The sequence below is a fragment of the Mus pahari genome, chromosome 5, assembly GCF_900095145.1.
Source record: "Mus pahari chromosome 5, PAHARI_EIJ_v1.1, whole genome shotgun sequence".
NCBI lineage: Eukaryota > Metazoa > Chordata > Mammalia > Rodentia > Muridae > Mus > Mus pahari.
The window spans coordinates 37,705,390-37,733,362 of NC_034594.1; the positions used below are offsets into that span (position 1 = coordinate 37,705,390).

General features: G+C 41.5%; 1 protein-coding gene across 2 annotated transcripts in view; it reads right to left on the bottom strand.

Moving 5' to 3' along the window:
- Positions 1 to 24,701, bottom strand: part of Orc2 (origin recognition complex subunit 2) — a 36,076-nt gene extending 11,375 nt beyond the window's left edge. Inside the window, exons 1-10 of one of the 2 annotated variants that reach the window (XM_029539076.1) lie at positions 24,626 to 24,701; positions 21,243 to 21,346; positions 20,372 to 20,515; positions 15,882 to 15,971; positions 12,637 to 12,726; positions 12,022 to 12,053; positions 7,010 to 7,070; positions 4,297 to 4,490; positions 3,573 to 3,671; positions 876 to 985 (exon numbers count right to left, since the gene is read on the bottom strand). In XM_029539076.1, the coding sequence (XP_029394936.1) occupies positions 876 to 985; positions 3,573 to 3,671; positions 4,297 to 4,490; positions 7,010 to 7,070; positions 12,022 to 12,053; positions 12,637 to 12,726; positions 15,882 to 15,971; positions 20,372 to 20,515; positions 21,243 to 21,336 (914 nt within the window). In that variant the 5' untranslated portion in view covers positions 21,337 to 21,346; positions 24,626 to 24,701. Of the gene's footprint in view, positions 1 to 875; positions 986 to 3,572; positions 3,672 to 4,296; positions 4,491 to 7,009; positions 7,071 to 12,021; positions 12,054 to 12,636; positions 12,727 to 15,881; positions 15,972 to 20,371; positions 20,516 to 21,242; positions 21,347 to 24,579 lie in introns of both variants that reach the window. The other variant, XM_029539075.1, reaches the window with a different exon arrangement.
- Between the last annotated feature and the right edge of the window lie 3,272 nt (positions 24,702 to 27,973).

A 27,973-nucleotide genomic window follows, 5' to 3' on the forward strand; every position in this document is an offset into this window, starting at 1 on the left:
GCAACAGTGAACCACACTACAATGTTAACTGTACTTTACTGCAATAATGCACACCCAAAAGTGACAGTGTTAGCTGGAAGGCAGGGAAGCAGCACGTCCTTCTAGAACGACTACAGTACAGGGAGGTAAGGAGGGAGGAGGAACAGAACTGCCTGAGCTCTCGCCTGAGCTCTCCCAAATCATCATTTTATAACTGCAGCCATACTATACTATGATGAAATAAACTCCTCCCTCCACAGATTGCTTTTGGTCCTAGTGTTTGATCACAGCAACAGAAAAGCTAACACTACAACAGTGTGCGTGGGAGTGGGGGAGGAACTTGGCATACATGCCTGCCATTAGGTGCTACCCTTGGAACCTACAAGTTGTGCTGTGACCTCCCACATGCACCGCAGCACACACACGGTCACTCACACATACAAGTGAAAGAACTAGACAACGATAAAAAGGGAAAGTGCTCCTAGGGGACTGCTCTCTACCACTGAGAGAACCCCACCTGAGGTCAAATACAACAGACTATGGTTTTTGTTTGGTTAAGGTTTTTTTTTTTTTTTGACACAGGGTTTCTCCATGCAGACCAGGCTGACCTCAAACTCACAGAGATCCACCTTCCTCTGCCTCCTGAGTGCTGGGATTAAAGGCGTGCGTCACAACCATCTGGCATTGATTTTGGGTACTGAGACGGGGTCTCTCTAGGTAGTCCTGGCTGTCCTGGAACTCACTATAAAGATCAGGCTGGCCTCGAACTCAGAGATCACCTACTTCTGCTTCCCAAGAGCTGGTTTAAAGGCACATGCCATCACACCCAGCAAATCATGTTTTAACAGAGACATATACTTATTCTTCATTGTGTAGGGCTTACAATGATAACTTACTGTAACTGAAGCATCCATTTATGAAATAGTTTCTCATGCTGTTGATTCAATTGTTCAATTTCAGCAGAAAAGGAAGGCACAAATTTTCTCAGTAAGTTATGCAGAGTTTTCTTTGAAAATAAGAGAGACAAAGTTCTTAGTGGAAATAAAGACTTAAGTCAGGTATGAACAGAAGTATACCAGTTGAATGTTAAAAAAAATATGTCACACGTGGCTTAAATACTTGTTTAATTAAAAGTTATCTTTAAGGATTTAGGTTTTTTATGCATGTGAGTCCTCTGGCATAAGTGGTGCCTGTGGAGGCGAGAAGAGCGCATCTGATCCCCTGGATCTGCAGTTATAAAAGGTTGTTAAGCACCGTGGCTACAGCTCCTCCTAAAGCTCTCCTTATTTCAAGTATATAAAAAGAATACAAAACTTTAACAAATGCTAAGTTTGCCTAGAACCATTTAAATGATTACAACACACTCCAAATATAAAGTTTTAATCTAAAAATATAGGTACTGGCCGGGCCGTGATGGCACATGCCTTTAATCCCAGCACTTGGGAGGCAGAGGCAGGCAGATTTCTGAGTTTGAGCCAGCCTGGTCTACAGAGTGAGTTCCAGGACAGCCAAGGCTACACAGAGAAACCCTGTCTTAAAAATCAAAAAATAAATTAAAAAAAAATATATATAAATGGCCAAATATGCTTCTCAGTGTTCACACCAAATTCAGACAGACAAATACAAATCAAGGGAAACAAGAAAACAGTGATACCTCCTATGAGGGTGGGGCTGTAGCTCACTGCCAGAGCACTTTCTAACAAGTATGAGCCTGAACTGAACTCTGCACAACAGTGACAACATTAAAACAACGGCAACAATCAGAGAAAACCAAACCTGTAGCTTTGAAAGACTGTAAAAAGTAAGGGGATGATAAAATATTAATTTTCAGAAAACACTAGCTTCTTTATAATTCACCATCAATAATAAACTTGTACTTGTTCCTTTTCAAAAGCTATTTTTAACAAATGCTGTGTCTCTGGTGTTGTGTTGTGGTGCTGTGATATGGATACACCAAGCTCCCATGTGAAGGCTCGGTCCCGCAACTGAAGGAGAATCCTACGACTACAAGTGGGAGTTAAGTCCTCCCCCCCCCGCTTAGGTTGCTGTCCTGGGTCTTTGTCACAGCAATACAAACTGCACAGTATGGTACAATCTGTAAAGATGACAGTACTATAAAACACTGATGGTAGCGAGCCCAAAACTTTGGAATTTCAAGCTGGTAAATCAAACACATTTGAAAATCCTATGAAAAGGAGTTTGCATCTTTACTCTAGTGCTGCCTTGTTGTGGTTTAACAGACAAACAGAGAACACACTGTTTTACTCGTATGCACCAGCGCATATGTGCCACAGTACACCACACGTGTGAAGACCACAGAACAGCTTGAGAAGTCAGTTCTGTCCTTCTGCCATGTAGGTTCTGATGTCAGAACCAGGCTTTGTGCTAAGTGTCTTTACCTGCTGAGACACCTCACCGACTCAAACACACTTCCACTACTGAAAGTTACAATCAAAATCCCAAATATCAGGTCCTATAGTTTTATTTACACATTTAAAAGAGAAATGAGCCTCATCTTAAGCGCTCGTGGCTTCTGGTGTCTAGAGCAGATAGGATACGGAAAGCACCGCTATCTATCACCCTAGGCTGTGAGAGATTGACTTGAGTATGAACTTGGCAGTATTATTTTCATCCACACACTTATACCTGAAAAGTCAATTTTCAGGGGATTAGACTACTGCTGCCCATTCCCGGTCTTGATGTGCTGTCTGCTCCTTCTTTCTTTCTTTCTTTCTTTCTTTCTTTCTTTCTTTCTTTCTTTCTTTCTTTCTTTCTTTCTTTCTTTCTTTCTTTCTTTCTTTCTTTCTTTCTTATATGTAAGTACACTGTATCTGTCGTCAGACACTCAGGGGATTAGACTACTGCTGCCCATTCCCGGTCTTGATGTGCTGTCCGCTCCTTATTTATTTATTTATTTATTTATTTATTTATTTATTATATGTAAGTACACTGTATCTGTCGTCAGACACTCCAGAAGGGGGAGTCAGATCTTGTTACGGGTGGTTGTGAGCCACCATGTGGTTGCTGGGATTTGAACTCAGGACCTTCGGAAGAGCAGTCGGGTGCTCTTACCCACTGAGCCATCTCACCAGCCCCAAAAGAGCAAGGAAGACACCTTCTGCAAAGCTGGTGATAGTGAGCAGTTGGCTACAGGTTTTGTTTTGTAAAGGCCAATGATTACAGTGAGGAACAGAGCAGTAGTACCTGGTTATCAAAAAGCTATGACCTCCATAGTTACTCTAAATCCTGAATCTAAATCTAAAAAAATACAAAAGAAAACAGGTAAAATTATGTCAAATAGAATTCTAATCATCTAATTCACGCAACAGACATTTAATGAGCACAGTGCATTAGCGTGTGCTTTACTGTATCAAACATTTAATGAGCACAGCGTATTAATGTGTGCTTTACTGTATCAAACATTTAATGAGCACAGCGTATTAGCGTGTGCTTTACTGTATCAAACAATTAATGAGCACAGCGTATTAGCGTGTGCTTTACTGTATCGGGGCGCTGACCCTGCTCAGGCTCACTTCTCTCTGATGTGCTCTCAGGTCACAGAAGACAATGCTGGTAACACACTCACAGCCTACCTGATCCACTCTGGCTCTCCTCAGCCTCTGCAGCGTTCGATCAGATGTTAAGACTTTTGAACTACTATGGGCTTCAAAATATTCTTCTACCAAGTCACTCTGAAATGGACAAAGGAAAGTTAGGGCTAAGTAATTTCAGATATTTGTGCTATATAAAATCTATATATTAATATTAGTTAACATTGGGCTCAAGAAATTCTCCTTCCTCAGCTTCCCAGACAGCTGTAGAATTCATGTGTGTGCCAACATGCCAAACAACAATACATTACTGTCAGGATTTTTAAAGAAATAGTACACTGGTCAAGGATCAAAGATAATTTAATTCTATCAATAAATGTTAATAACTTTCATAAAACACAAAACAATAGACTAATCAGTAGGTGTTGAGACACACAGCTTTAATCCCATCACTTGGGAGGCAGAGGCAGGAGGATCTCTGTGAGTTTAAGGCCAGCCTGGTCTACAGAGTGAGTGCCAGGGCAGCCAAGGCTACATAATATAGAGACGCTATGTATATTACAGCATTGACCGTGAATGTGTACCCAGGAGTAAAAAGAAAGTTCAAGGACAGAAACAAGTATGTGTGGGAATTCATGTGTAAAGCAGCACAGAAAAGTAAGGAAAATGACTGCTGGCCCTGCCGCAGACTTGCCCGTGTCAGGCAGCCTACTGAGGGGACTGCACACAACTCTCCTTTAAGGCCCAAGGCTCCATCTGCACTCACCGCTTTGTCTCTTTTCTTTTTCTTAGGCAGTGTCTCTTTGGAAACAGGAGCTGGAAGTAGTCTATTCTGATCTTGACTCTTCTGAGAGAGCCTGACCGCATTAATGTCTTCTTCATCGTCTTTCGTAGCCTCTTCATCGTCCTCTGAGCTGGAATCAGAATACTCACTCTCACTGTCACAATGAGACCTTGACGCTGTAGCAGGGTAAAAGCAGTTGGAAAATTTGACAGGCTGACAGAAAAGCCATTGGGAGGAAATCAAGAATGTGGGCTTTGAAGTAAGAGATTTGAATTATAATTTTGTCATTGCTTCCTTATAATTTCACAGCTAATTGTATACATTATCTCAGCATAAGCATGCCTGACTGACCTACTGGAAAATTATATTGGAATGGACTGTTTATATGGATGAGTGCAACTGTGTGCAGGCACGGGGTGGCATATATTTATGTAGGTGCCCTTCTATGCATGTACAGATGCAGGTTCTGGGTTGACTTAGGTGTCTCCATCATTCCCATTCCATATACTGAGGCAGGGTTTCCTGCCTGGAATGTGCCCAGCTTGCTCAGGGGACCTTGACTTAGCCACCCTGCATACTGGTATAACAGAGGTTACACATCCACCCATGTTTTTATGGGGTCTGGGGATTAAAATTCTTATTTGAATGCATGTAAAGTAAGTGTTTTATCTGGTGAGCAATCTCTCTGTCCCCTGAAATCTATCTAAAACAACTGATAAGATTATCAGTAAAATATCAGTTATACTTAATATTCTCTGTCCTTTTCTTTACTAATAGAGCTCTTCTTTTGGACAGTGTGGTAATGTGTCCCACACATTGTGATAATCACCTTTTCCTTCTGCCAAATTCTTGCTTTCATTCACACACTTGAAACTATTTTGTCCACCAAGATTTGTGAATTACTGAAAGCTTCTGGATTTTCTTCCCGTGGGAAAGGAAATTACCTGCTTATGCAACAGATAGTATTCTGACTATGAAGAATCAATTTTTTAAAAAGATTTATTTATTTTATGTATCAGTACACTGTCCCTGTCTTCAGACACACCAAAAGAGAGTATCAAGGGCTGGTGAGATGGCTCAGCAGGTAATAACACTGACTGTTCTTCCAAAGGTCCTGAGTTCAAATCCCAGCAACCAAATGTAGCTCACAGCCATCCATAATGAGATCTGACGTCATCTTCTGGTATGTCTGAAGACAGCTACAGTGTACTTATTTATAATAATTAATAAATCTTTGGGCCAGAGGAACGGGGTTGTTCAGAGTGGGCGGGGTTGACCAGAGAGAGCAGAAGTCCTAAATTCAATTCCCAGCAACCACATGATGGCTCACAACCATCTGTACAGTTACAGTGTACTCATATACATAAAACAAAATAAATCTAGAGAGAGAGAGAGAGAGAGAGAGAGAGAGAAAGAAAGAGAAAAAAGGGCATCAAATTCCATTACAGATGGTTGTAAGCCACCATGTGGTTGCTTGGAATTGAACTCAGAACCTCAGGAAGAGCAGCCAGTGCTCTTAACCACTGAGCCATCTCACCAGCCCAAGAAGAATCAATCTTAAAGATGAAAAATGCTAGTGGCAATGTAAAGCTTGAAAGAAGCAAGGCCTTGAATGATACCGCTGAGCTGCTGTGTCAATCATGACCCCTGTGACTGCAGACACTGCACGCTGTGAATCATCTGTCTGCATCAATGCTGAAAGGTCTGAAGCACACATGGCTGCATTCCACAGCTGATTCACAAAGTATGCCCTCTACAAGACACCATCGCTCCCACCACTCTCCCAGAAACAGGAGCTTATTCTATACTTTCCAAATAAAGATAGCACTGGCTTTTTTTTTTTTTTTAAAAGATTTATTTATTTATTATATGTAAGTACACTGTAGCTGTCTTCAGACACTCCAGAAGAGGGCATCAGATCTTGTTACGGATGGTTGTGAGCCACCATGTGGTTGCTGGGATTTGAACTCTGGACCTTCAGAAGAGCAGTCGGGTGCTCTTACCCACTGAGCCATCTCACCAGCCCCGAGATAGCACTGGCTTTATATTCAACAAAATAAATATAGGGTTATGTTTAACTCCCAAAGTGTTGGTGTCATAACTTTAACCAAGTCAGTATGTTTTTACTTTGAGTGATAGGAGGATTCCCTATTGTGCAGAGTTGGCATGTTAACACATATGCATATTAAGAGGAAAAAAAACCCGACAAGATGTGGCTTTGTAGGTATGGATGCAGCCCTACAGTCTAGAAACATGAGCATCCTTTCTCTCACAAAAAGCATCAGGAAAGACAGTGGGAACTGCTATAATCAATGGTCACACTCACACTGTCTAAGCTTAAGCACAAGTGACACTATCCTGAGCATGGCTGATGTCCCTTACCTCAAGCAGTTCTAAGGTGGTACCAACATTACACTCGTACACGAATGAAGGTGAAGACAGAAGAGCCAGGAAGTGAGCATCCCAGGACAGAGACGTCACACAGTGGATGTACAGAACCTGCGTGCTTTACCACCATCGACTCTGACCTAGGTGCACACCTGTAATCTCAACATTTGGGAAGTAGAGGTAGGATGAGGGGAGCTTAAAGCCAGCCAAGTATGGACAGTACTTGAAGCTAGCTTGGGCTATATGAGATATTGTCTCAAAAAAGGCAAAGCAAACAAACAACAAAACTTCACATAAAAATACATACCTATTATTCTTTTCCTTAAATTATGAGGTTGTGTTGACAGAAATTCAGTTTTGTTATTGTTCTGTTTAAAAATTTAAAAAGCATAGTAAGTAATATGAATAACCAATAATATAATAGCAAATAACCAATCCCAGAAGTAAACAAAACAGAACATGCTGTTGTCAGGCTGGACAAACTGGCACTAGCAGGAAGCCACAGAGGACGGAGGCTGCGGCCCTGTCTGCCTAGAGGCACCAGGCCTGCCGTCCTCTGTCTGAAAAGCCCCCAGCACTGTCAGGCCCCTGTGCTCCATCCTTTCTGTCTGCTTTGGCTTCCGCCATCAGGCCATAGGGACCCCTGCTTTTGCATTCACTTTCCAGTTGCTGAGACATAAATAAGCAAATAAATAAGTGAATAAATTCTCATATGGCCTCTTTTTATGGTGGTCTGAATGGCCCCATAGGCTCATATATTTGAATGCTTAGTCACCAGTGAGTGGAACTCTCCCATAAGATTAGGTGTGGCGTTGTTGGAGAAAGAGGGCTCTGAAGCTCAGGAGCTCATGCCAGGCCCAGTCCCCCTCTCTACCTGCAGATTAGGAGGTAGCTCTCAGCTACTTTAGTTTCACTCCTGCTTGCTGCCATGTTCCCTGCTCTAAGACAATGGATTAAGTCCCTGAAACTGTAAGAAAGGCCCTAGTTAAATGCTTTCTTTTATAAAGAGTTGTGCCTTGGCCACGGTGTCTCTTCACAATAATAGAACAGTGACTACGATACTTTTCAAGGTCTCTTAAGCAGTTTTATATTTTCCTTCTGTGTTCTGCATTCTCTAGATTACAGGGACTTGAATCCAAGTTACATGTGGTAAATTACAAAGCTCTCTTGATACAGACAGCCCAACAGACAGCCCTCTTAAATAGGAATTCACCCCGAGTGCTATTATTGCTTGCCTATGATGGAGTTTGAGAGACGTAATAGGAACCGACTGTGGTGTTTGAAGGAGATGTTCCCCACAGTCTTGTGCGTCGGAATACCTGGTCCCAGCTGGTGGCATTGTTTAGGTAGGGTTAGGAGGTGTGGCCCTGAGGGAGGATGAATGCCACTCTGCTAAGGTCTGAGAGTTTAAAGACGTTAAGTTCTCTGCTTTGTGCTTATGGTTTGCGATGTGAGCCCTCTGCATCTGCTCCAGCAGCCATGCCTGCCACCTGCTGCCTTTGCTCCAGCATCATGGACTCTAACCCTCAGGGACTGCAAGCCCAAACAAACTCTTCTGTCACTGCCTTGGTCATGTTGTTTTGTCACAGCAACAGGAAAGGAAATAATACCCTGGCAGATTACAAAGTTGAAGAGAAAGGTCAGACCTTGCTACCTAATATAATCATTAGAAATTGACTTATAGTGATGAATACCTTTAATCCAGCACTCAATAGGCTGAGGTAGACAGATGTCTATAAGTTAAAGACCGGTTATGTCTACAAAAGGAGCTCCAGGACAACCAAGGCTACATAGTGAGACTCTATCTAAATCAAACCAACCCAGCAACACCCCCCTCCCCCCAAATAACATGAAAAAAAGAAAGGGCTGCGCAGTGGTGGCACACAGATTGCTGAGTTCGAGGCCAGCCTGGTCCTGCAGTGTGAGATCCAGGACAGCCAGGGCTGCACACAAAAACCCTGTATCAAAAAAAAAAAAAAAAAAGGAGAAACCCAAAAGATTTCGAACAATCCATTTTTTGTCCTATAGATTTTTGAACACCACGTTTTGGTCCTATAAATGAGTAATTGTCCATCATGTTTGACCCACAGACCTTGCAAAGAATAGTCTGATGTTTTTCTGGACTTGAGCCTGGCCAGGGTTTAAACTAGAAGATAAAAAGTGACCTAAGCTCCTTATCTAACTCAAAGAACATGGTTCTTTTCCTCTCTGCCTGACATTCCTCTTTGCTGAGAGCAGCCAAGATTTTCAAGTTGCCTCTCTTTTCTTTCCTTAAAAAATTATCATACTTAATTACTTATTTAAATAAGTGTGTGTGTGTGTGTGAACATATTTGTACATATAGGGATCAGAGAGCAATTTGCAAAATCAATTTTCTTGTACCACGTGGGTCCCAGAGACTGAACTCAGATCATCAGACTGGGCAGCAAGTGTCTTTACCCACTGAACTATCTCACCAGCCCCTGTAGTTTTTTCCCTTTTAAAAAAAAAAAAAAAAAAGCAAGCAGGCAGGCAGGCAAGCAAGCAAAAGCAGAAATAACATTTTTTAAAGTATGTCTGACTGAGCTGGCTTGGTCAGGTGTTGTGGCTTGAGTACAAAGGGTTCAGTGAAGGACACCTCAGGAAAAGGAAGCAAGCAAAGGAAAAATAAAGAAAATTCGGGCCAGTGGTGAGTAAACCTTGTAAAAACGGGACAGGGTAATGGTAGCAGGCTTTTTGTACATATGCTTAGAGAGACAGTAAAGTCAAGAGGAGGTCAGAAGACATCCTCTAGAATGCTAGAGTGGTTCTGGGTTTTCATTGGGACATCTGGTTTTCTTCCCTCTCTGTCTAATGTCTGTCCTTGTCGTGCCAGTCTGTCCATTTCTGTCAGTTTATGTCTGTGGTTTTGTTTTGTTGCTTGACTGTTGCTCTGTGTTTCATATTCAGAAGAAAAACTAGTTAAAACTTTATCTGCTAGGACATTTGGGTTCAGCAGATTGGCAAGGTGCTCCTCCCTTGAAATTACAGCTAGAAAAACTAAGAAAATTTGGTCCATCTAGTCTAAATATGTAAATGTGCAGCCGCTTCATCTTTGTTTCTGACTGGTTCTAAATGTATAAATATGTTCTACATGTCTTGGTTATAGATAATTGGCTTATAAGTTATTGGATATAGTTAAAATTTTGAAACATTGGTAACAGAAAGTTGGCTTAAAACTGGTAACTCAGGGTTGGAGTCATTCTGGGCAACAACACATGGCACGAACCAACCCAGGGAAACATGTCTCTAGAGAGGCCTCTAAATTGGGATGATATTTTATGTAATTCTTATCCTAGAAACCAGACTTATAAAAGATAGGATTTTAAAACAATGTTTCTTTAATGAGGTATTAAAAGCTGCACGGTCATGCATCCATATACAAGAACTGGCAGCCAAACTTTGTAACATGAAAATAATATACTTGGTATGATTTTCGAGAGACTAGATTGTTTACACTGTTAAAAATTGGTTTTTTCTTCCAAAATTATAGTTATGCTCTGATATTGTAAAAAGACACTTTTAAAAATTATAGTTAACTATATACAAAGCTAATGGAACATTGGCAGTTTACAATTCAATTACAAGCTCAAGATTTTAATTCCCCTTTGGTTGTCTTCTGAATATAACCAAGGCCTTACCAACCTAAGACAGAAGTGCATTGCCTTGGATAATGCATTTTCAATGACAGGTAAGGAAGGCATTCTTGTCAGAACAACCTAAGATAGACGAAGTGTTATTTATGAAATAAAAAGGGAGATGTGGAGAGTTCTAGGGTCCACTTTTTACAAATTTGGCAAGAATATCTGACATTGGGCTAGGACAAGGAAGTAAGCTCAAGAAAAATACAGCTGAGGAATGTGTTCCTTGTATCCTGATCACCTTGATAGATCCCTAGAAACAGTGACCATGGAACTTTTATTTATGCCTTGTTTGATCCTTGACTACTGTGTTTATGCCTTAGAACTGACCTTATTCTTTGCATATATCTAGAATGATATATATAGACTGAGAGAAATTAAACCTGCTTTAGCATTTGTTGGAGTCATACTATGATGTTGTCTAATTGTCTCTTTTTCTTTAATACTCACTCCCTCACTTGTGACTGTTTACTAAGTGAGCTTGGTCAGTAATGCTAAATGTGGACCCCCCAAGACATGGAGTCTGCACACAACCCCTGTGACCCTGCCACCAGTAATTTCTGATTGGTAAATAAAGATGCCAACAGCCAATAGCTAGACAGGAGAATCACAGGTGGGGCCGAGGTTTCCCAGCCTTGGGGTTGGAGGAGAAGCAGAAGAATGGGCAGGAAGGAGAAGGAGAGGCCATCATGGGAGAAGGGTCAAGATATCATGGTCCTAGGGCTGCCCAATTGGGAGTTAAGAGATGGAACACAGTGAGTAAGTAAGAACTCAGGGTTATCAATAGGAAAGTAGATTCTAACAGTGTGGAGGCTAGGTAGCTGCCTAGCTCTTGTGCTGCTTAAAGCATATTAGAAATATAAATAAAGGCTGTGGGTGTGTTTTTCATCCAGGAACTCAATAACCAAAGGTGGGATAGAAGGCCTGGGCTGGGACTTATTAATAATTTCTACTACACCATCATGCTGCCCCAGTTTTTTCTTTTATAATGATCAAACACAACACATTGAGGAAACATTGCTAAAGTCAATGGCTGACATATCTAACCATTTGTCTATAGGCTTCCAGGCTACAATGTTGGTATTGGACATCTCTGTTCACTCCTTACAGAATGAGTCCCTTTACCTAAGCCCAGGTATGTCTAATTCTTTAGTCATTACAGGCCAGATGCAGACACCACTGACATTTCAGATGTTGGATTCTTCTACCACTACTGAGGCTTACCCACACCTAAGCATCACCTGACAAGGCGCAGTGAAAAATCAAAATCACTACAACACAAAGGAGACAAAAACTGTGGATTACTTTTGGCTAAACTGGAATGAACCTACCTAAGCCAATATAGACTTTAATGGAACAAATACTATAAGAGGAGAACATTATAAATACAAAACTGAACTCATCAAATTCCTAGGTCAGGTCTACTAAGTTAAAAATACCCAGGATAGTGAAAAAGCAGAAAGAACAGACAACAGTTATGTAAGGGGAAGCCAGGGTTCATTTTCCAGTTTTATTCTAAGTGAGGTACTCTGTAAGTCATTTGTCCTTTATGAACCTCAGATTGCAGGTATGTAACTGGCAAATGCCCATAATTATAACACTGAAAATGAAGACAGAAAGCTATCATTCATCACACTTGCTTGTTTTGTCAGTTACTTACCACCAGGGGAGCTTTCTCTGAAGTAGAATGCCCTAAATGGAACAAAGGTCATTTTTACTACAAATACTTCATCATAGATCATGACATAGTTTTGTGGCCAGCAAAGCGGCACGTTTTACACTCAGGCCACCGTATTGTACTGAATTTCCATTTAACTACAGGCTAAATGGTCACCAAGAATTATATGGCTACTCAAACCAGAGGCAACATTTTGCAGCATTCTTGAATTTCTATGGCATTCTAACAGGGAAGCAAAACACCGAGCCTTTTTCATTTGGACCAGAAAGCACATTGTCTCTCTTATCTGGAATGGGTAATTCAAAAATAGATGCTATGCAATTTGCAACAAGTCATTCAACTTCCAAACCTTGCATGAGAAACTGGCTAACTCAGAAAAATGATTATAGGACTTGATTGTTTTAGGTGTCCTCATCAATTCTCCCAATATAGGGTGGCACAGATGACTTTCTGCCCTTTATTGATTGATATGTATAGATATATTAAAAATTGCATTCTGTTAAATACATTTTCTGAAAACAAGAAAATATATGAAAATTCACTTAGACTTGAGGGAAAAAAAAAGTACCACACACAGATCACCTGATGGTTTCTTACCTTTGCTTTTTAGAGCAATTTTTTTTGTGATTTCAGGATCATTTGAGTCAAGTGGATCCTTTTTTCCTGAAGATTTTGCTAGTTCTAAAGCTGTAATCGGGAAAAAAAAAGCACTTTTGTGATCAACAGACAGAGAGCAAAGTAGCTTTCACTTATATGAACTCCTTAAAACAAACACCTGTATTACTTTTATTAGAAAGATATATAAACCTACCCATATTAAGAGTACGACTTTTAAAAAAAGCCGTTGTCTTCCCAGAATGTTTTTATCTTTAAAAACATTATATTCACTCATTTGTATTTCTGTGTGTGGGTGTGATGAATGTATGCCACAGTGTGTATATGAAGTCAGAAAAGTTAAGTTTTCTCTTTCCAAAATGAGGGTCTTGGAGGTCAGATTCAGTTTGTCATGCTTTATGGCAAATGCCTTTCACTGCTGAGCCATCTAACTCCTTCCTAGCATCTAAATCTCCCAAGGAGGATACACACATTTCTAAAACAGCAAAGCGGAAAGACTTACTTGAAGCTCACCAACAGCTTATGCACTTCCCACTCCTTTCTCCTTTGACATGCTTATCATTTTCTCTCTTATTGTTTTATTTGTTTGAGACAGGGTTTCTCTCTGTGTAGCCCTGGCTGTCCTGGAACGCACTCTGCAGACCAGGCTGGCCTCCAACTCAAGAGATCCACCTGCCTCTGCCTCAAGTGCTGGGGTTATAGGCTTGCACTATGCCCAGCCCTTCTTCCTTTTCTGATCACATATATTATAGCCAAAACCTCCTTAGGTGATACAAGGGTAACAAGTTGGGATCTAAATACCAAGTAAAAACTGTATGTTGTTAAAGTTATGTTTTAAAATTCTTAAACTTTCTATGAAGAGTGGTGTTCCTGTGTTTAAAACTGTTCATAGGAAAGATGCATAAAATATAATACGGTGTTGAACAGATGGCTGCTTCTTTGGGTAAGCACCAGATGAAACGTTGGGCTTCTAGGTGATATTTTAAATAAAACATCTAATCTTTGTTGCAATGATACTTATACTCTTACACTGTGACAAGCATGTGGAGACCATATGAGGGAACAAATTTACATCCCAAATGTATGAATCATACAATGGTACACATAAATCAAATTACTTTACTTCTTTTATTCTTTTTATGATTTGTCTTCATCATTTCTAATTATGTAATTATATATGTTTTAAATACTGATACCCACAGTGCCTGGGGCATCAGACACCCCACAGTTAGTTACAGTGTTTGTGAGCTGCCTGATCAGGGTGCTAGGAACCAACCCTGGGTCCTCTGCAAAGGCAGTACATAATTTTAGCTGCTGAACCATTTCACCAGCCTACTTCTTTTATTCTTTAAGTGAAGAAAGAAGAGCTATATTTAAATTTCAGCTATCTTCCTGGCCTATATGCACTTACTAGCTCTGTTACCATATTTATCTTCTAATCTTGAAATTTAACTAAGACACTCACAACTCCACAGAACTTCTCTTTCTTACTTTCCTGATCTATAAGTCACTGTGTGGTTTGTGGTTGTGGCTGTTGTTGTTATAGTTTATTTGCTTTTTATGGTCTTGCTTTTTGAGACTTCCTTTGCTTTTGATCATAGAGTCTTCTTTTTGTAGTAGACAGTTGTTCTTACAGGGATCTGTAAAGGGCCTAAGTACTAGCAGTAAGTGGATACTCAATGCTCAGCCATCAAAGTATTTCCACCTCCAAGGCTCAGATACCATCTCTGAAAGAAGGCAAGAGCTGAGGGAAGGGCGGAGAGCAGCTCCATGCCATCTTCATGCATGGCAAGATGCTGGATGAGCAGGAGCAGCTGTGATTACCTGCACATAGTGAGCACAAAACTGAACCCATCAATACTTGTCATTTAGGAATTCGGGGCTCACAGGGTCCTGATGCTTCCTAAGAGTTGTTAGTGTGGAGAGCTCACAAGGCCCCATCTGTCCCCAAGAATCTACAGGTAACCACTAGGGGAGGAAGAGACTTTGTTGTGTGCTGTCGCCATGGGCATGCTGCTCGATCTTCTAAATAATCACTCACCCATGTAAGTAACCTTCATTACACTCATTAGTGGCAGGGAGGGGAGAGTGATTGATGCAAGTATCAGGGGAACTAATTTGGAAAAGGGAGGAATCATCAGGAATGAAGGTAATGTGGCGAAATACGACATACATGGACAAAATGGCATAATGAAGTCCATTATTATGTATAACCACATATGCTAATATAAAAACTTAAAAGCAATATTTTCCTTGCAATCATTCCTCTGCTTGGACCCCCCTGACACTGCCTTCTTGGAGGCCTGCAGCTCCGTGTTGCCCCATCTCTTCTGCACGGCCCTCATCCTTTGCAGTGTTCTAGGTGTGCCTGGGGCTCAGTCTGTGGTCCTCTTTAGAAAATCTAACATTTGGATTAAAAGGCTCTGATTCACTGGATGGAGGCCAGGAGAAGGAAAGCTATCTATCACTGCAATGTCACCCCAGTTCATACGACTAGCTGAGGTCCTTCTGGTTTCATATGGACATAAAGATGGATATTTTTAGGTAGGCTCCCACTGTTCTGCTCAGGTAAGCCTCCCAGACTGCTGTGTGCCTGCCTTAGCCTCCTGAGTAGCTGGAATTACAGGGACATGCTACCACGTCCAGCTTTCTGATAGTAAGTGCAAAGGGAACACTGAGAAGGGAAGTAAAGTAACTTCTATTGATTTTAAGGATTGGCATCACCAACTTCCATGATTCAACCCCAGAGATGCCTTTCTACTTTGAGCAATCACTGTAGCTTATAAGTAATGTGATGGCAGCTGGGTAGAAATAGAACGGTATAAGCTTTGAAAGCTAAACCTGGCTCTGCAATGTGTCTGTAATTTTAATGCACACCATAGGCTCCTTTAGACAGGCAAACAGACATATATATTACACAATGCATTGATCCTGGCCTATAGTACTTGGTCAGTAATAACTTCTACTGTTATCACATATATGACTTTTTAAGTGACAGCAGCTCAGGATGTCTTTGAACTTGTGATACTCCCGTCTCTATGTCTAGAGTTTTGGAATTCTAGGTGTATGACATCATACCAGTGAATGGCATTATTAAGGAAATGTCTCACTCTTTAAATTCTAAGAACCACTGATTTCATCATTCTTTTAAGATTACAGTAAGATGATAGTGTTAGTCTATAGTGGTGTTAGTCTACAGTGACTACAGAAGAAAGACAATAACATACCCAATTTAGTCATCTCTTCAGGGTGTTTTCTGTGTTGAAAAGAATAAACTTTATTCCTACCATCTTCAGCAGAGCCGTTTCCCAAGGATTCTAAAAAAGAAAATGTAATATACACTGAGGAAAAAGGTTAAGAAAAAGACAAAACTTTAAACAGCTAAAATCTGAAAGTTATACCCCTTACTACCTTTCTAAAAGCTTACCATAAGATATTTATATACAAAATATTTACATACACACAAGGAAAACTGACTGATCTTATTTAAACATCACCACAAGAAACATGTTATTTATAGATTTTTCTCTAGGCTGGAGAGATTAATATGAGAATTAAATCACGTAGGTAAAACTATGAGCTATAAAAGGACCAACAGTGGATGTAAAGTCTATCTGCACTAGTTCTGTTATCCTAGCAAACAAAACTTGACTTGGAGAAATGGGTCAGTGGTTAAAAATGCTTCCCCTCTTCCGGAGAATCTGACTTGGACTCCCAACACCTGCATCTGGTAGCCCACAGCAGATCCAATGCCCTCTGCACACCCACATGTCCATAAATAAAATAGAATCTGAGAAAAGAAAAGGAAAATCTCTGAAGTGAGGAACTTTATAAATATAAAGTGCTCTTTTTTCCCCGGACATGGAGCTAGCATGAGATTCTTGATAAAGTTCCCTTGGTTGTGTCATATAGAAAGTCAAGAAGTTTGAGAGTCACTCAGGGGACATACTTTTTTTATAACCTGCTTTTGCAAGAACTCTCTCTCTCTCTCTCTCTCTTTTTTTTTTTTCCCCGAGACAGGGTTCTCTGTATAGCCCTGGCTGTCCTGGAACTCACTTTGTAGTCCAGGCTGCCCTCGAACTCAGAAATCCACCTGCCTCTGCCTCCCGAGTGCTGGGATTAAAGGCGTGCACCACCATGCCCGGCTGCAAGAACTATCTTATTTCATTCTAATGGTATAGTATAAGTATAGCACTGTTCAATCTGTTAAGTGCCACTTCAATGCTGTTTCTCTTAGGGTAGCATGCCTCAGGAGACTTAACTCCTATTAGACTTGTCAGTTCCCAACATCTCCATCCTGGGTTCTTAGTGAACAGACTTTCTTTTCTTACTCATCATAAAAGTTCTGTGTGAGAGCCAGATGTGGTGGTATATGCCTGCAGTTCTAACACTTATGAGGAGGAGACAAGATGATCACTAGTTTAAAACCAGCCTAGGCTACATGATACCAAATCTAAAAATGGCAATGCAGGAAAAGCAAGGATCCTTTGTTAAATGCCTCTTTGTGTTTTAAACCTCAGGCCAGCAAGATGGTTGGTTCAGTGGGCAAAAACACCTGCCACCACACAGTCTGACAACCTGACTTTGATCATTGGAACCAGCATATTGAAAGGGGAGAATCAACCCCTAAGTTGTTCTCTGACCTCCACATTTGAACACACAAAATAAACAAATTAAATATAACTTTTAAACTATTGGTTTTGTTTGTTTGTTTTTTAAGCCAAAAAAATCCCCCAAAACACTAGTGTGTTTTCTGTTATGACAATAGAGAGCTGAAGGGAAAGTTCCACAGTTAAGAATGTTTCCTAGAGCTGGAGAGATAGCTCAGTGGTTAAGAGCACTGACTGCTCTTCCAGACCTTCTAAGTTCAATTCCCAGCAACCACATGGTGGCTCACAATCATCTGTAATGAGATCTGGTGCCCTCTTCTGGCATGCAAGCATACATGCAAGCAAAACATTGTATACATAATAAATAAATTAATTTAAAAAAAAAAGAGAATGTTTTCTATGTAGTCATAAAGATAGAAATTCAAATCTCAGCAACCATGTAAAACGAGCAAGACGTCAGCCAGGATGTACTGGCACACGCCTTTAATCCCAGGGACTTTGGAGGCAGAGGCAGGAGGATCTCTGTGAGTTCCAGGCCAATCTGGTCCACAAATTGAGTTCCAGTCTAGCCAGAGCTACACAGAGAAACCCCATAGATAGATAGATAGATAGATAGATAGATAGATAGATAGATAGATAACAAAAGAAAGGTAATTAAAAAAATTCTCAAATCAGTTTTTTTTTTAAAAAAAGGATTGAGATAAATGCAGAAAATGCTATTTTCTATGTATTACCTGGAACACTATTACCTCTAAACATGTGTTGACAAGTAATAGGAAGAAAAAAATTCATGCCAGGCATGGTTGTGCCATCTTTTAATCTCAGAACTAGGGAGCCAGAAGCAGGTGAATCTTTTTGAGTTCCTGGTCAGTGGGGTGGAGGGGAAAGAGTAAGATATAAGAAGGCAGTGGTCTAGATCAACGGAAAAGCATCTGCCCACCATGTACAAGAGCTTGTGATTCCACCAGATGTCCCTCAACAGAAGAATGGATACAGAAAATGTGGAATTGTGGTATTTACACAATGGAGTACTACTCAGCTATTAAAAACAATGAATTTATGAAATTCTTAAGCAAATGGATGGATCTGGAGGATATCATCCTGGGTGAGGTAACCCAATCACAAAAGAATACACATGATATGTACTCACTGATAAGTGTATATTAACCCAAAAGCTCAGAATACCCATGATACAATTCACAAACCACATGAAACTCAAGAAGAAGGAAGACCAAAGTGTGGATACTTCCATCCTTTTTAGAAGGGAGAACAAAACACCCATGGAAGGAGTTACAGAGACAAAATGTGAAGCAGAGATTGAAGAAATGACCATCCAGAGACTGCTCCACTTGGGGATCTATCCCTTAAACAACCACCAAACCCAAACACTATTGTGGATGCCAACAAGAGCTTGCTGACAGGAGCCTGATAACGCTCTCCCCTGATGGGCTCTGCCAATGACTGACGAATACAGAAGTGGATGCTCACAGCCATCCATTGAACTGAGCATAGGGTCCCCAATGAAGGAGCTAGAGAAAGGACCTAAGGAGCTGAAGGGGCTTGCAGCCCCATAAGAGGAACAATATGAACTAACCAGTACCCCCACAGCTCCCAGGAACTAAACCACCAACCAAAGAGTACACATGGTGGGACTCATGGCTCCAGCTGCATATGTAGCAGAGGATGGCCTAGTCGAACATCAATGGGAGGAGAGGCCATTGGTCCTATGGGCTCTATGCCCCAGTGCAGTGGAATGCCAGGGCCAGGAAGCAGGAGTGGGTGGGTTGATGAGCTTGGGAGGAAGAGGGGATGGGGGTTTTCGGAGGGAAAACTAGGAACGGGGATAACATTTGAAATGTATATAAAGAAAATATCCAATAAAAAAAAATGTTGATTCCATCTGGATATGTTAGAACAATATCCTCTTCTAACTATGAAGTTTTCTAAAGAAATAATGAATGTATCTAAAGATTTAGCACAAAAATATAGTAAAAGACTAGAATACTCACTTGTCTTAACAATAGGGAACAGCTTAATTCTAACTGTTTATATTTTAATGATAACTGTTGTCCCCCCAAAACTGCTTGCATGAGAGGATCTGCATGTAGCTTTTGGGAACTTGCCCCCAATTAATTCTGATAGTAAAGATGCCAGTTACTCAAAAGTTGCTTACAGAGGCTGAGCCTGGTAGTAAATGAATTTAATCCCAGTACTCAGGAGACAGAGGCATGAGAATCTCAGTGAGTTTGAGGCTGATCTCAAAAACAAAACAAAAAACAAACAAAAAAACCCAACCAAACCCAAACACCCAAACCAACAGCAATAAAACCCACCCCCATCCCCACTGTGAGCATGCCTAGGCGAGAGCAACACTACTTGGATGAATCTTCCTACTTGTACAGAGAGAACCAAGGAAACAATAAAATGATCTAATTTGAAAAGCGATTTTCAAAGGTCACTGTCCTCTGCTTCCCTCTCACCATGAAGGGAAGAGCTCTCCTCTGCACATGCTACCAACCCCCACGATGTTCTGCCTAAGAGCACCAGACTAAGCAACCACAGACTAAATCCTGCCCAATAGCACGGCCCCAAGAAACCATGTGTTGAATCTTCTGAATCTGTGAACTGAAATAAATCTTTTCTCCTCTAAAAGCAGTAATATGCCTATCTGTGGCATGATAGAACATGTCTATAATCACAACTACTCAGGAGGCTCGGCTGGAGAGGGTCACAGGACTAGTTATTTTTCTTTTTTTTAACCTAAAAGGATTTTGCTGGGGTCTGAAGAGACGGTTCAGTAGTTAAGCACATGTACTAATCTTGTAGAAGAGCTGAGTTCAGCTCCCAGAACCATTTTGGGAGACTCACAACCACCTATAACCCAGCTGATGCCCGTTTTTTGGCCTTCAGTGGCACCGGTACATTTGCACACATAATTAAAAAAATCAGACCTTACAAAATGCACCAAAACAAACAAACAACTGCCTTTAGACACACAACTGTATGTACTATATGACTTTGCAGTATACTGAGTTATTTTTTGTGCATTCTGAAAGCAGTTCATGTTACTAGCCGAAAGCTGGGTGTGTGTCACCCCAACTGGATACCTTGAATATTTCTTCCCAAGACTTCCACGTAGTTCTGATCCTCTAAAACTTCCACGTCATTTTTCTCCAACTCACTGTCTGCCTTCTTTATTACTTTCTGGGGATTGACCAAAAGCTGAGCTTTCTCCTTCTTTAATTTAGTTCCTGTAAAAATACACAAAACATTAGGACACGGGGGTGTGAATTCTTTCTAAGTATTACATTAGAGTTATCCAGATGGCTGCTTGGTGGGTGGCTGGTGCACCACACCAGCCTAATGAAAGAACAGTGGAAGGAGAGAACCAATTCCAGAGAGTTGTCCTCTGACCACCATGTGCATGCTACATATATGTCAGCAGACAAACTACATTAAATGCAGGGTCAGCACTAAAGCTGGGGGAAGTCAATGCTTTCTCTTTCATTAGAAGTCCTAAGTCAGAGGCTAGAGAGATGACTCAGCAGGGAAGAGTGCTTGCCGCTCTAGCAGAGGTCTAGTTCCTAGCACCCACATGGTAGCTCACAAGTGTCTGTAATTCTAGCCCTGTGGTATTCATTGCAATATGTTGTTCTAGCCTCTGTAGGCACCAGGCACAAATGTGGTATATGGACATAAAGGCAGACAAAAACCCCATAAACATTAAGAAAAAATATGGAACTAAATTAAATACATACTAAATTAAATACCCCTTAAACTTAAGAGTTAATGGGTAGTTATTTTCTGCTACTACTAAGCATTTCATATTCGTTATGGTTTTATACTGACTGACAGTTAAATTTCAAAAGAAGCAAATTAAAAATCAGAAAAGTCTTACTAAGTGATTATTGTATATTATAATGTTTTTAAGAACAACATGATTCATAAGCATCTCTTCAACTGTACAATCATGCATACCTCCTTCTCTATCCAGAATGTGACTAAGAACATCATCATCTCCCACAAACTGCACGCTTGGCACCTTGGTTTCCTTTAACTGCAGTGCGCTCATTGTAGCCAACCTAAACAAAGCCAGGAAGTCTGTGAGATGAAGGGGTCACACCAAGGGTCAAGTTAATTAAACTTATTTGGGAAATGAACACACATATTTAAACATTTTTTAAAGGTAGGACCATACTATGTATTATTCCATTTGTATGTCTCTCAGTGATGGCTTGAGACTGGGACGTGTAAGCCAAGCCCTTTCCTCCCCAGCTTGCTTTGGTCATAGTCTTTACCACAGCATCTGAAAACCAAACCGGGAAATCCTATTTTTACCTTTCCTTCTGGAAAAACAGAACAAAAATAAACAAATAACCTCAAAAAACAAACACCAAAAACTTCATGGTTATCTCTCACAACTTATTACAGATCATACTGCTAAATTTTTGCTTAATAACCAGTGCAATTAAATGGCTTTTTCTTTTACCTTGTAAGGTGCTATGCACTCTGCATCTTGAATATTCAGTCACCTGTAACTAGGAGTCAGTTAAGATCAACTAGTATTGAAGGAAAGTGAAGAGTTTTAACAGCATGATGTGTAGATAATTATTCTCAAGAAGTTTAAACTTCTATGGTGGCAAGAAGAGAACAGAAAAGTAATAGGCTAAAGAACGTAAGACTGAGAAAGCCGTCTAGACTGGTAAGAAGCAGGTTAGAGGAGAAAGCTAAGCACTCACTATGAATTTTGTTTTCTGCTGTAGTGTTGTTATGTAGCCAAGGCTAGCTCTGAGTTCAAACTTCTGCTTTTGCCTCTCAAGTGCCACCAAACCTAGCTCTTTACAAGTATTCTAATTTAACCTTGGGAGCTCTAAGAGGTTACATTTTGTAGGAAAAAATAGTAACTATTTCATCCATAGTCAGAACCATATCTAGCAAACCATACCCTTCTTGGGTCATTTCATAAATAATTTGAGTATATTAGACAAAATGTGTAATGCATCTATATGATACCTGTATGAAGAAACTAACAATTTACACTTGAGTAAACACTGTTTTTGTTGTTTTGATACATTATGTGAGATACTATATCAGGCACCTTCAGGTACTCCAGAAACTAAGTATGATTTAAGTACATTTTTGTGTATGTGTGCTATTACTCTACTTTATAAATAAGTAAACTTGTTGGTTAAATATTGAATGATTCACCAAAACTTACACAATTTAGAGACTCAGTTTTGACTGATTCTTAAATTCCTGATCAGTCGATTATATAGCTTGTTCCTTTTTCATTACCCTCTCTGAAAACTACTTATAACATGTTATCACAAAACAAAACATATGGCTTTGAACTTAAAAGGCAATGAGAGGAGAGAAAGTGTGGGGGAGGGTCAGACTACAGAGAAGAATATTATCTAATTTTCATTAGCAAAAGATAAATAATTCTTGAGAGTGAGTTTTCAAGGACTCTTATAAAAATATTCTAGGTAATTAAATATTATCACAGGTCACTTCCCTATGGTGGTTAAATTGTGTACATGTAAGTACAGAGGTCAGGACAACCTCAGGAGCCATTCGTCTTATTTTTTGAGACAGGATCTCTCAATAGCCTAGGACTCGTAGACTAGGCTGGTTGACCAGCAAGCCCTGGGAACCACCTGTCTCTGCCTCTCTAGGACGGCAAGCTCCCCGCCACCATTTTTTTTAAATGTAGGTTCTAGGCCTCATGCTTGCAAAGTAAGCGCTTCACCAACTGAGCCATCTCTCTACTACCTGTTACATTTTATTTTACTTTGTTTGTGTGTGTGTGTGTGTAAAACAATTATCTCGTGAGTCCCAGACTGGTCTCCAACCACGTAGCCAAAGATAACCTTGAACTTTTGATTACGCTCCCACAGGGTTACAGGCCTGTGTCACGCTCACCAGCACATGTAGTGCCAGGGTGGAGCTGCGTGCTTCCAGTGTGCTAAGCCAAGCACTTCATCAACTGTATTACACCCCTAGTCCCTTAGTTTACTACTTGTGAAGGTCTTACTTTATAATACAAGCCAGCTTTGAACTCATGATTTGGCAGCCTCAGTTTTAAGAGTAGTGGGATCATAGCTATGTCCCATCCCCAGATCTAGTATTTTAATCACTAGGTGAGTAGCCCTATGTAGTCAAGGATAGCCATGAATCCTTGTTGTAAACGTGCTTAAACATTATGAGTGCTTTTTGCAAAATTTTCTGTAACTGTACTGTGATGTTCTCAGCCACAAACTTTGTAAATGACAGCAACAAGGTTATCGAAATGTCAAAAAGGCAGGATATGCCTGTTCAGCCTCAAATGCATTTATACAACATCTCTGATTTTTAAGATATTTTATGTAATACAAACAAAATCACCTCAACTGAAATTTCTACCAAGACCTCTTAAGAGAATGTCCCCTTCTTTTCGGCAATTCTTCAAAAAAACACTACCTAACAGATACACAATAAAACAGCAACCTGGGAGGCTGACTAGACAGCTCAGTGGATAAGAGCGCTTGTCCTGCAAGCGTCAGAATGGGAGCTGAGATCCTTGTAGTCATTTCAAAGTTGAGGAGCACTCAGAACTGGGGAGGTGGAGAATGGGGATCCCTGAGGCAAGCTGGCTAACCAACAAGGACCTGGTTTCAGTAAGACCCAGCCTTAGTTAAGAGCGATCCAAAAAGACATCTAAAGTTAACACACACTACCCGCACATATGCACCAACATCCACACGAATGCACATACCCACAATCAACCAATGAAATGCAGATATTCACAGGGAGCATCTATAACGGAGAGTGATTATCTATAGGGCTAAAGGGTCAATTCTCTTCACAGTCAACTACAAGGCAGCACCAAGTGTTGGCAGCCACGCACTTTCCTCTGGGAGTAAACACATTTTAAAAACCAAGCACTGCCCCAAGGAGACCTTTACGGACACCCGGCCGGGACGTCAGAACAGACTTCAGCAGTCGTTCCATCCCGCGATCCCTTGGGCCACGTCCCTCCGAGTTCCCTCTCCTCTGGCAGAACGCTGCCATTTTTGTTACAGTTCCTTTTCATTTCTCTTCTCAAATAAAGGGCCGGGTGAGCCGGAAAGCAGGCACGGTCAGTGCAGGAGACCTCTCGCCACAGGACAGCCTTGGCTTTCGCAGACAGCGCCTCTCCCGGGTGAGGCACCCCGTTGGGGTGGCTGCTCCCCAGCATCCCCCAGCCTGCGCCCTGCGGCCTCCTCATCTCGCGCCACCGGTGTCGGGGGGAAGCACGCAGTGAGCCGCGGCTGCGGCAGGGCGCACCGGGACTCACCTCTCGAGTCCGAGTCGGCGAGAGGGAGAACGGCCGCGAGGCTCACCTGCGCTGCCAGCCAGGGCTCCCGCCGCCGCGGGCCACCCCAGAACGGCCCGGGGAGGCCGGCGCCCAGGGAAAGATCCGACCGGCCCAGCAGGGGAAGGGAGCGGCGCGCAGCACACTGAATCCCGGGCCGCCGGTGGGCGGTGCCCCAAGAGACCAATGGGGAGCCGAGCCGCCCAGAGCGACGGCGCCGCAAGCCCGTTGACTCGGGCCATAGGCCCTCGCTCAGCCGGAAAACAGAGCCCTCCACCAATCGTGGGTTCCCGGGCTTTCCTCGTCTCTTCCGTTTCCGTTTCCGGGGGGGAGGGACCGTGCGCGGAGCACGCCGGATGTCTGGAGAGACAGGTGTGTGCTAGGTGTCTGGAAGTCGAGGGCCGCGGTGTGCGGTTGGTTGGTGTTTTATGTCAGTCTTAATGCTGTAAGTCTAGCTACTCTGAGGGGGAGGGGGGAAAGATAATGAAAATGGATTCGCTTGAGGAACAGCAGAATACCTGCTCGCATTTGATGCAAAGGGATCTCAAGGGTTTGAGGGAGGGCCGAGCCAGAGCGTGAATGAGAAAATAGGAGCATAACAACTAATGAAAGAAAGAAACGAAAAGGGGGCTTATACAGAGAAAATGAGGAGGAAAACGAATGAATCTGGCTGGGATACATGAAAATATTTGTTCACTAACAGGACTACGTCTTTTGGATTCACTTATTCCGAGCAAAGTATCATACTTAGTACCAACAGTAAGAATACAATATCCAAGTAGAGGCACCTCTGAATAACTGAGCTTCTGGGTAATTGAACGAGAAGAGACTGATCAGACAGTCTTGGGGAAAGTGCTAGAATTAGGCAGCTGAGTTCTTACTCGTTCTTGCCAATGGATATAAACACACAGGCTAGAAATGCGATGTCTAGGGAGCACTGCACCTGCTATCGCTATCGTAGAGAACAATCCCAAAGTTCCAACCTTCGCATCATTTCATTGGGCTCTGGAAATCAAGCTCACAACTTGGGTTTGGTTCACTATCACACCAGAGCGTGGTGGTTAGGTTTTTGTTTTTAACCATATCAAGGCACGTCCTGGGCTAGGCTAGTAACTGGGCTGCCAGGTGACCTGCCAGGTGGTTTGCTTCTAGGTCTTACCAGAGCTACCCGGTGGCAAACTTCTATTGCACATGCATTGCGTTATTTCAAGTCATACAAAATGGTTTCTAAGTTACAGAGAATGATGTTTAAATTATGTTCCTAACAGCAGGGAACAGGATTATATAATTACAAGACCAGAAGGAATCAGGAACACTTTCCTTAAAGGAAGAGATCTGAAAACTAAGACCTGAATTGATTTGAGTTTTCCAGGAAGAAAGGCAAAATGGAAACAGATGAGTAAAGTGCCAAAGGGTCTGATATTATGAATTACAAGTTGGTACTTAAGGCACTGGTCACATTTGTATTGAAAGGTTATCTGTGGAATATAATAGTGGGAAGGAAGAGATGGAGTCAGACTTTTGAGGAACTGTTTGGAGCAATGGTTCTCAACCTTCTAATGCTGGACCCTTTAACACTTCCTCGTGTTGTGGTAACCCCTGATCATAAAGTTTTTGCTGGTTTGTTTGGTTTTTTTGTTTGTTTGTTTTTTGTTTTTGTTTTTTTTTTTGTTTTTTTTCTTTTTTTGCTACTTTCATAATTGTAATTTTACTACTGTTAAGAATCATAGATGTAAATATTTCTGGAGATAGAGGTTAGCCAAAGAGGTTATACCTCACAGGTTTGAGAACCACTGGTTTAAAGATTCCAATTGAGAAATGTGAGGATACTTTATATCCATCAGTATTTCACTTTTGTTGGACAAATTATTTAATCCAGACCCAAATGACTACCCACCTTTGATCATTTAGTTTCCAATGAAAAATACACACAACCTTTATAAACCTTAAACAGCACAAGAGCTGGGCAGATACCTACCCTCTATGCTAATAGAATCTACTTTCCTATAGATAACCCAAGTTATTATTAGGTTTCATCAATAAGAGGGAATTCATGCCAGGTACTGCTGAAGGGCCACAACTTGACAGGACAAACTCCATCTTGTAACCAGGTCTCCATTTTATACACTAGGCCCTGTTCTGGGCTAAATTCTAATTAATAAAAAAAACAAACAAACAAAAAAACTTTTCCAAGAAGGAACCACCCTAGACATGAGCCACCAGCAAGAAAATACCTAATGCTCTATATCTATGTAGATAGATATAGATAAACTGCTTAAGCCAACTGAAATCATTGTTAGCCAGTCATATAACTGCCAAGTTGATAAGTCCCTCACCTTGCTGTAACTGAAATAAAAAGGTTGAAACTTAGGTGCTTGAGGCCTTCTGTGCTACCTCACATTGACAGAGATGCCTAAAGGTCCAAGCTTGAGCTTGAATAAAGACTCTTTGCTTTTGCATATGAGTTCTATTCCTGGTGGTCTTTGGGGACCCTTGGATCTGGGCATAACATTTGGGGGCTCGTCTGGGATTCCCATCCCCCCAGGACTCCTTGAACTATTGAGTCAAAACCTGACTGGTAGGTATCTGAATGTTTGTCCTCTGTCTCAGTGTCTTTGACATGAGTAGCCTGTAGGCAGTCTAGATGGACTCATTGGATGACCCCAGGGCCAAGGGACTTGGGAGATGTCCTGGACCCACATGGAGGGGATTGGATCCCCCTCATAGACTTGAGATGAATGGGGTTGCTCCTGCAACACTGTATAAGGCTGTTGTCTCACTTTCATTTTTGCCTCCAATCACCAGGAGGACTGAGTGCCTTATTGTCTTTCATCCTTCTGTTTGCTCTTTGTCTGACTTTGTGACTGATGCCATGGGACAGGCTCAGACCTCACCTTTAACTTTGTTCTTAGACCATTTCAAGGACTATAAAATTATGGCTAGATATCTAGGCTTAGATGTTAAGGACAGACTAATCACTTTTTGCGTGAATGAATGGCCAATTTTCAATGTTGGCTGGTCCCTAGAGGGAACTTGGCTCATGCTCATGATTTTTAGGACCAACGACATTATTTTTGATGACCAAGTACCCTACATCATCACCAGCAGGATGTGGTCCAGGAGTCACCAGAATGGTTCAAGTCACTGCTGCCGCCACAGCAGCTTTCTTAGTCAGGATTTCTATTCCTGCACAAACATAATGACCAAGAAGCAAGTTGGGAAGGAAACGGTTTATTCAGCTTACAGTTTCCACACACACCTTACACTTGAGGGAAAGCCCCATGAAAGCTGCCTTGACTGCCCATAGCCAAGCCAGTCTTCTCTCCTTGAGGGCAATAGGCACCCAAGATGATGAGGGGAACCAACTGATACAATA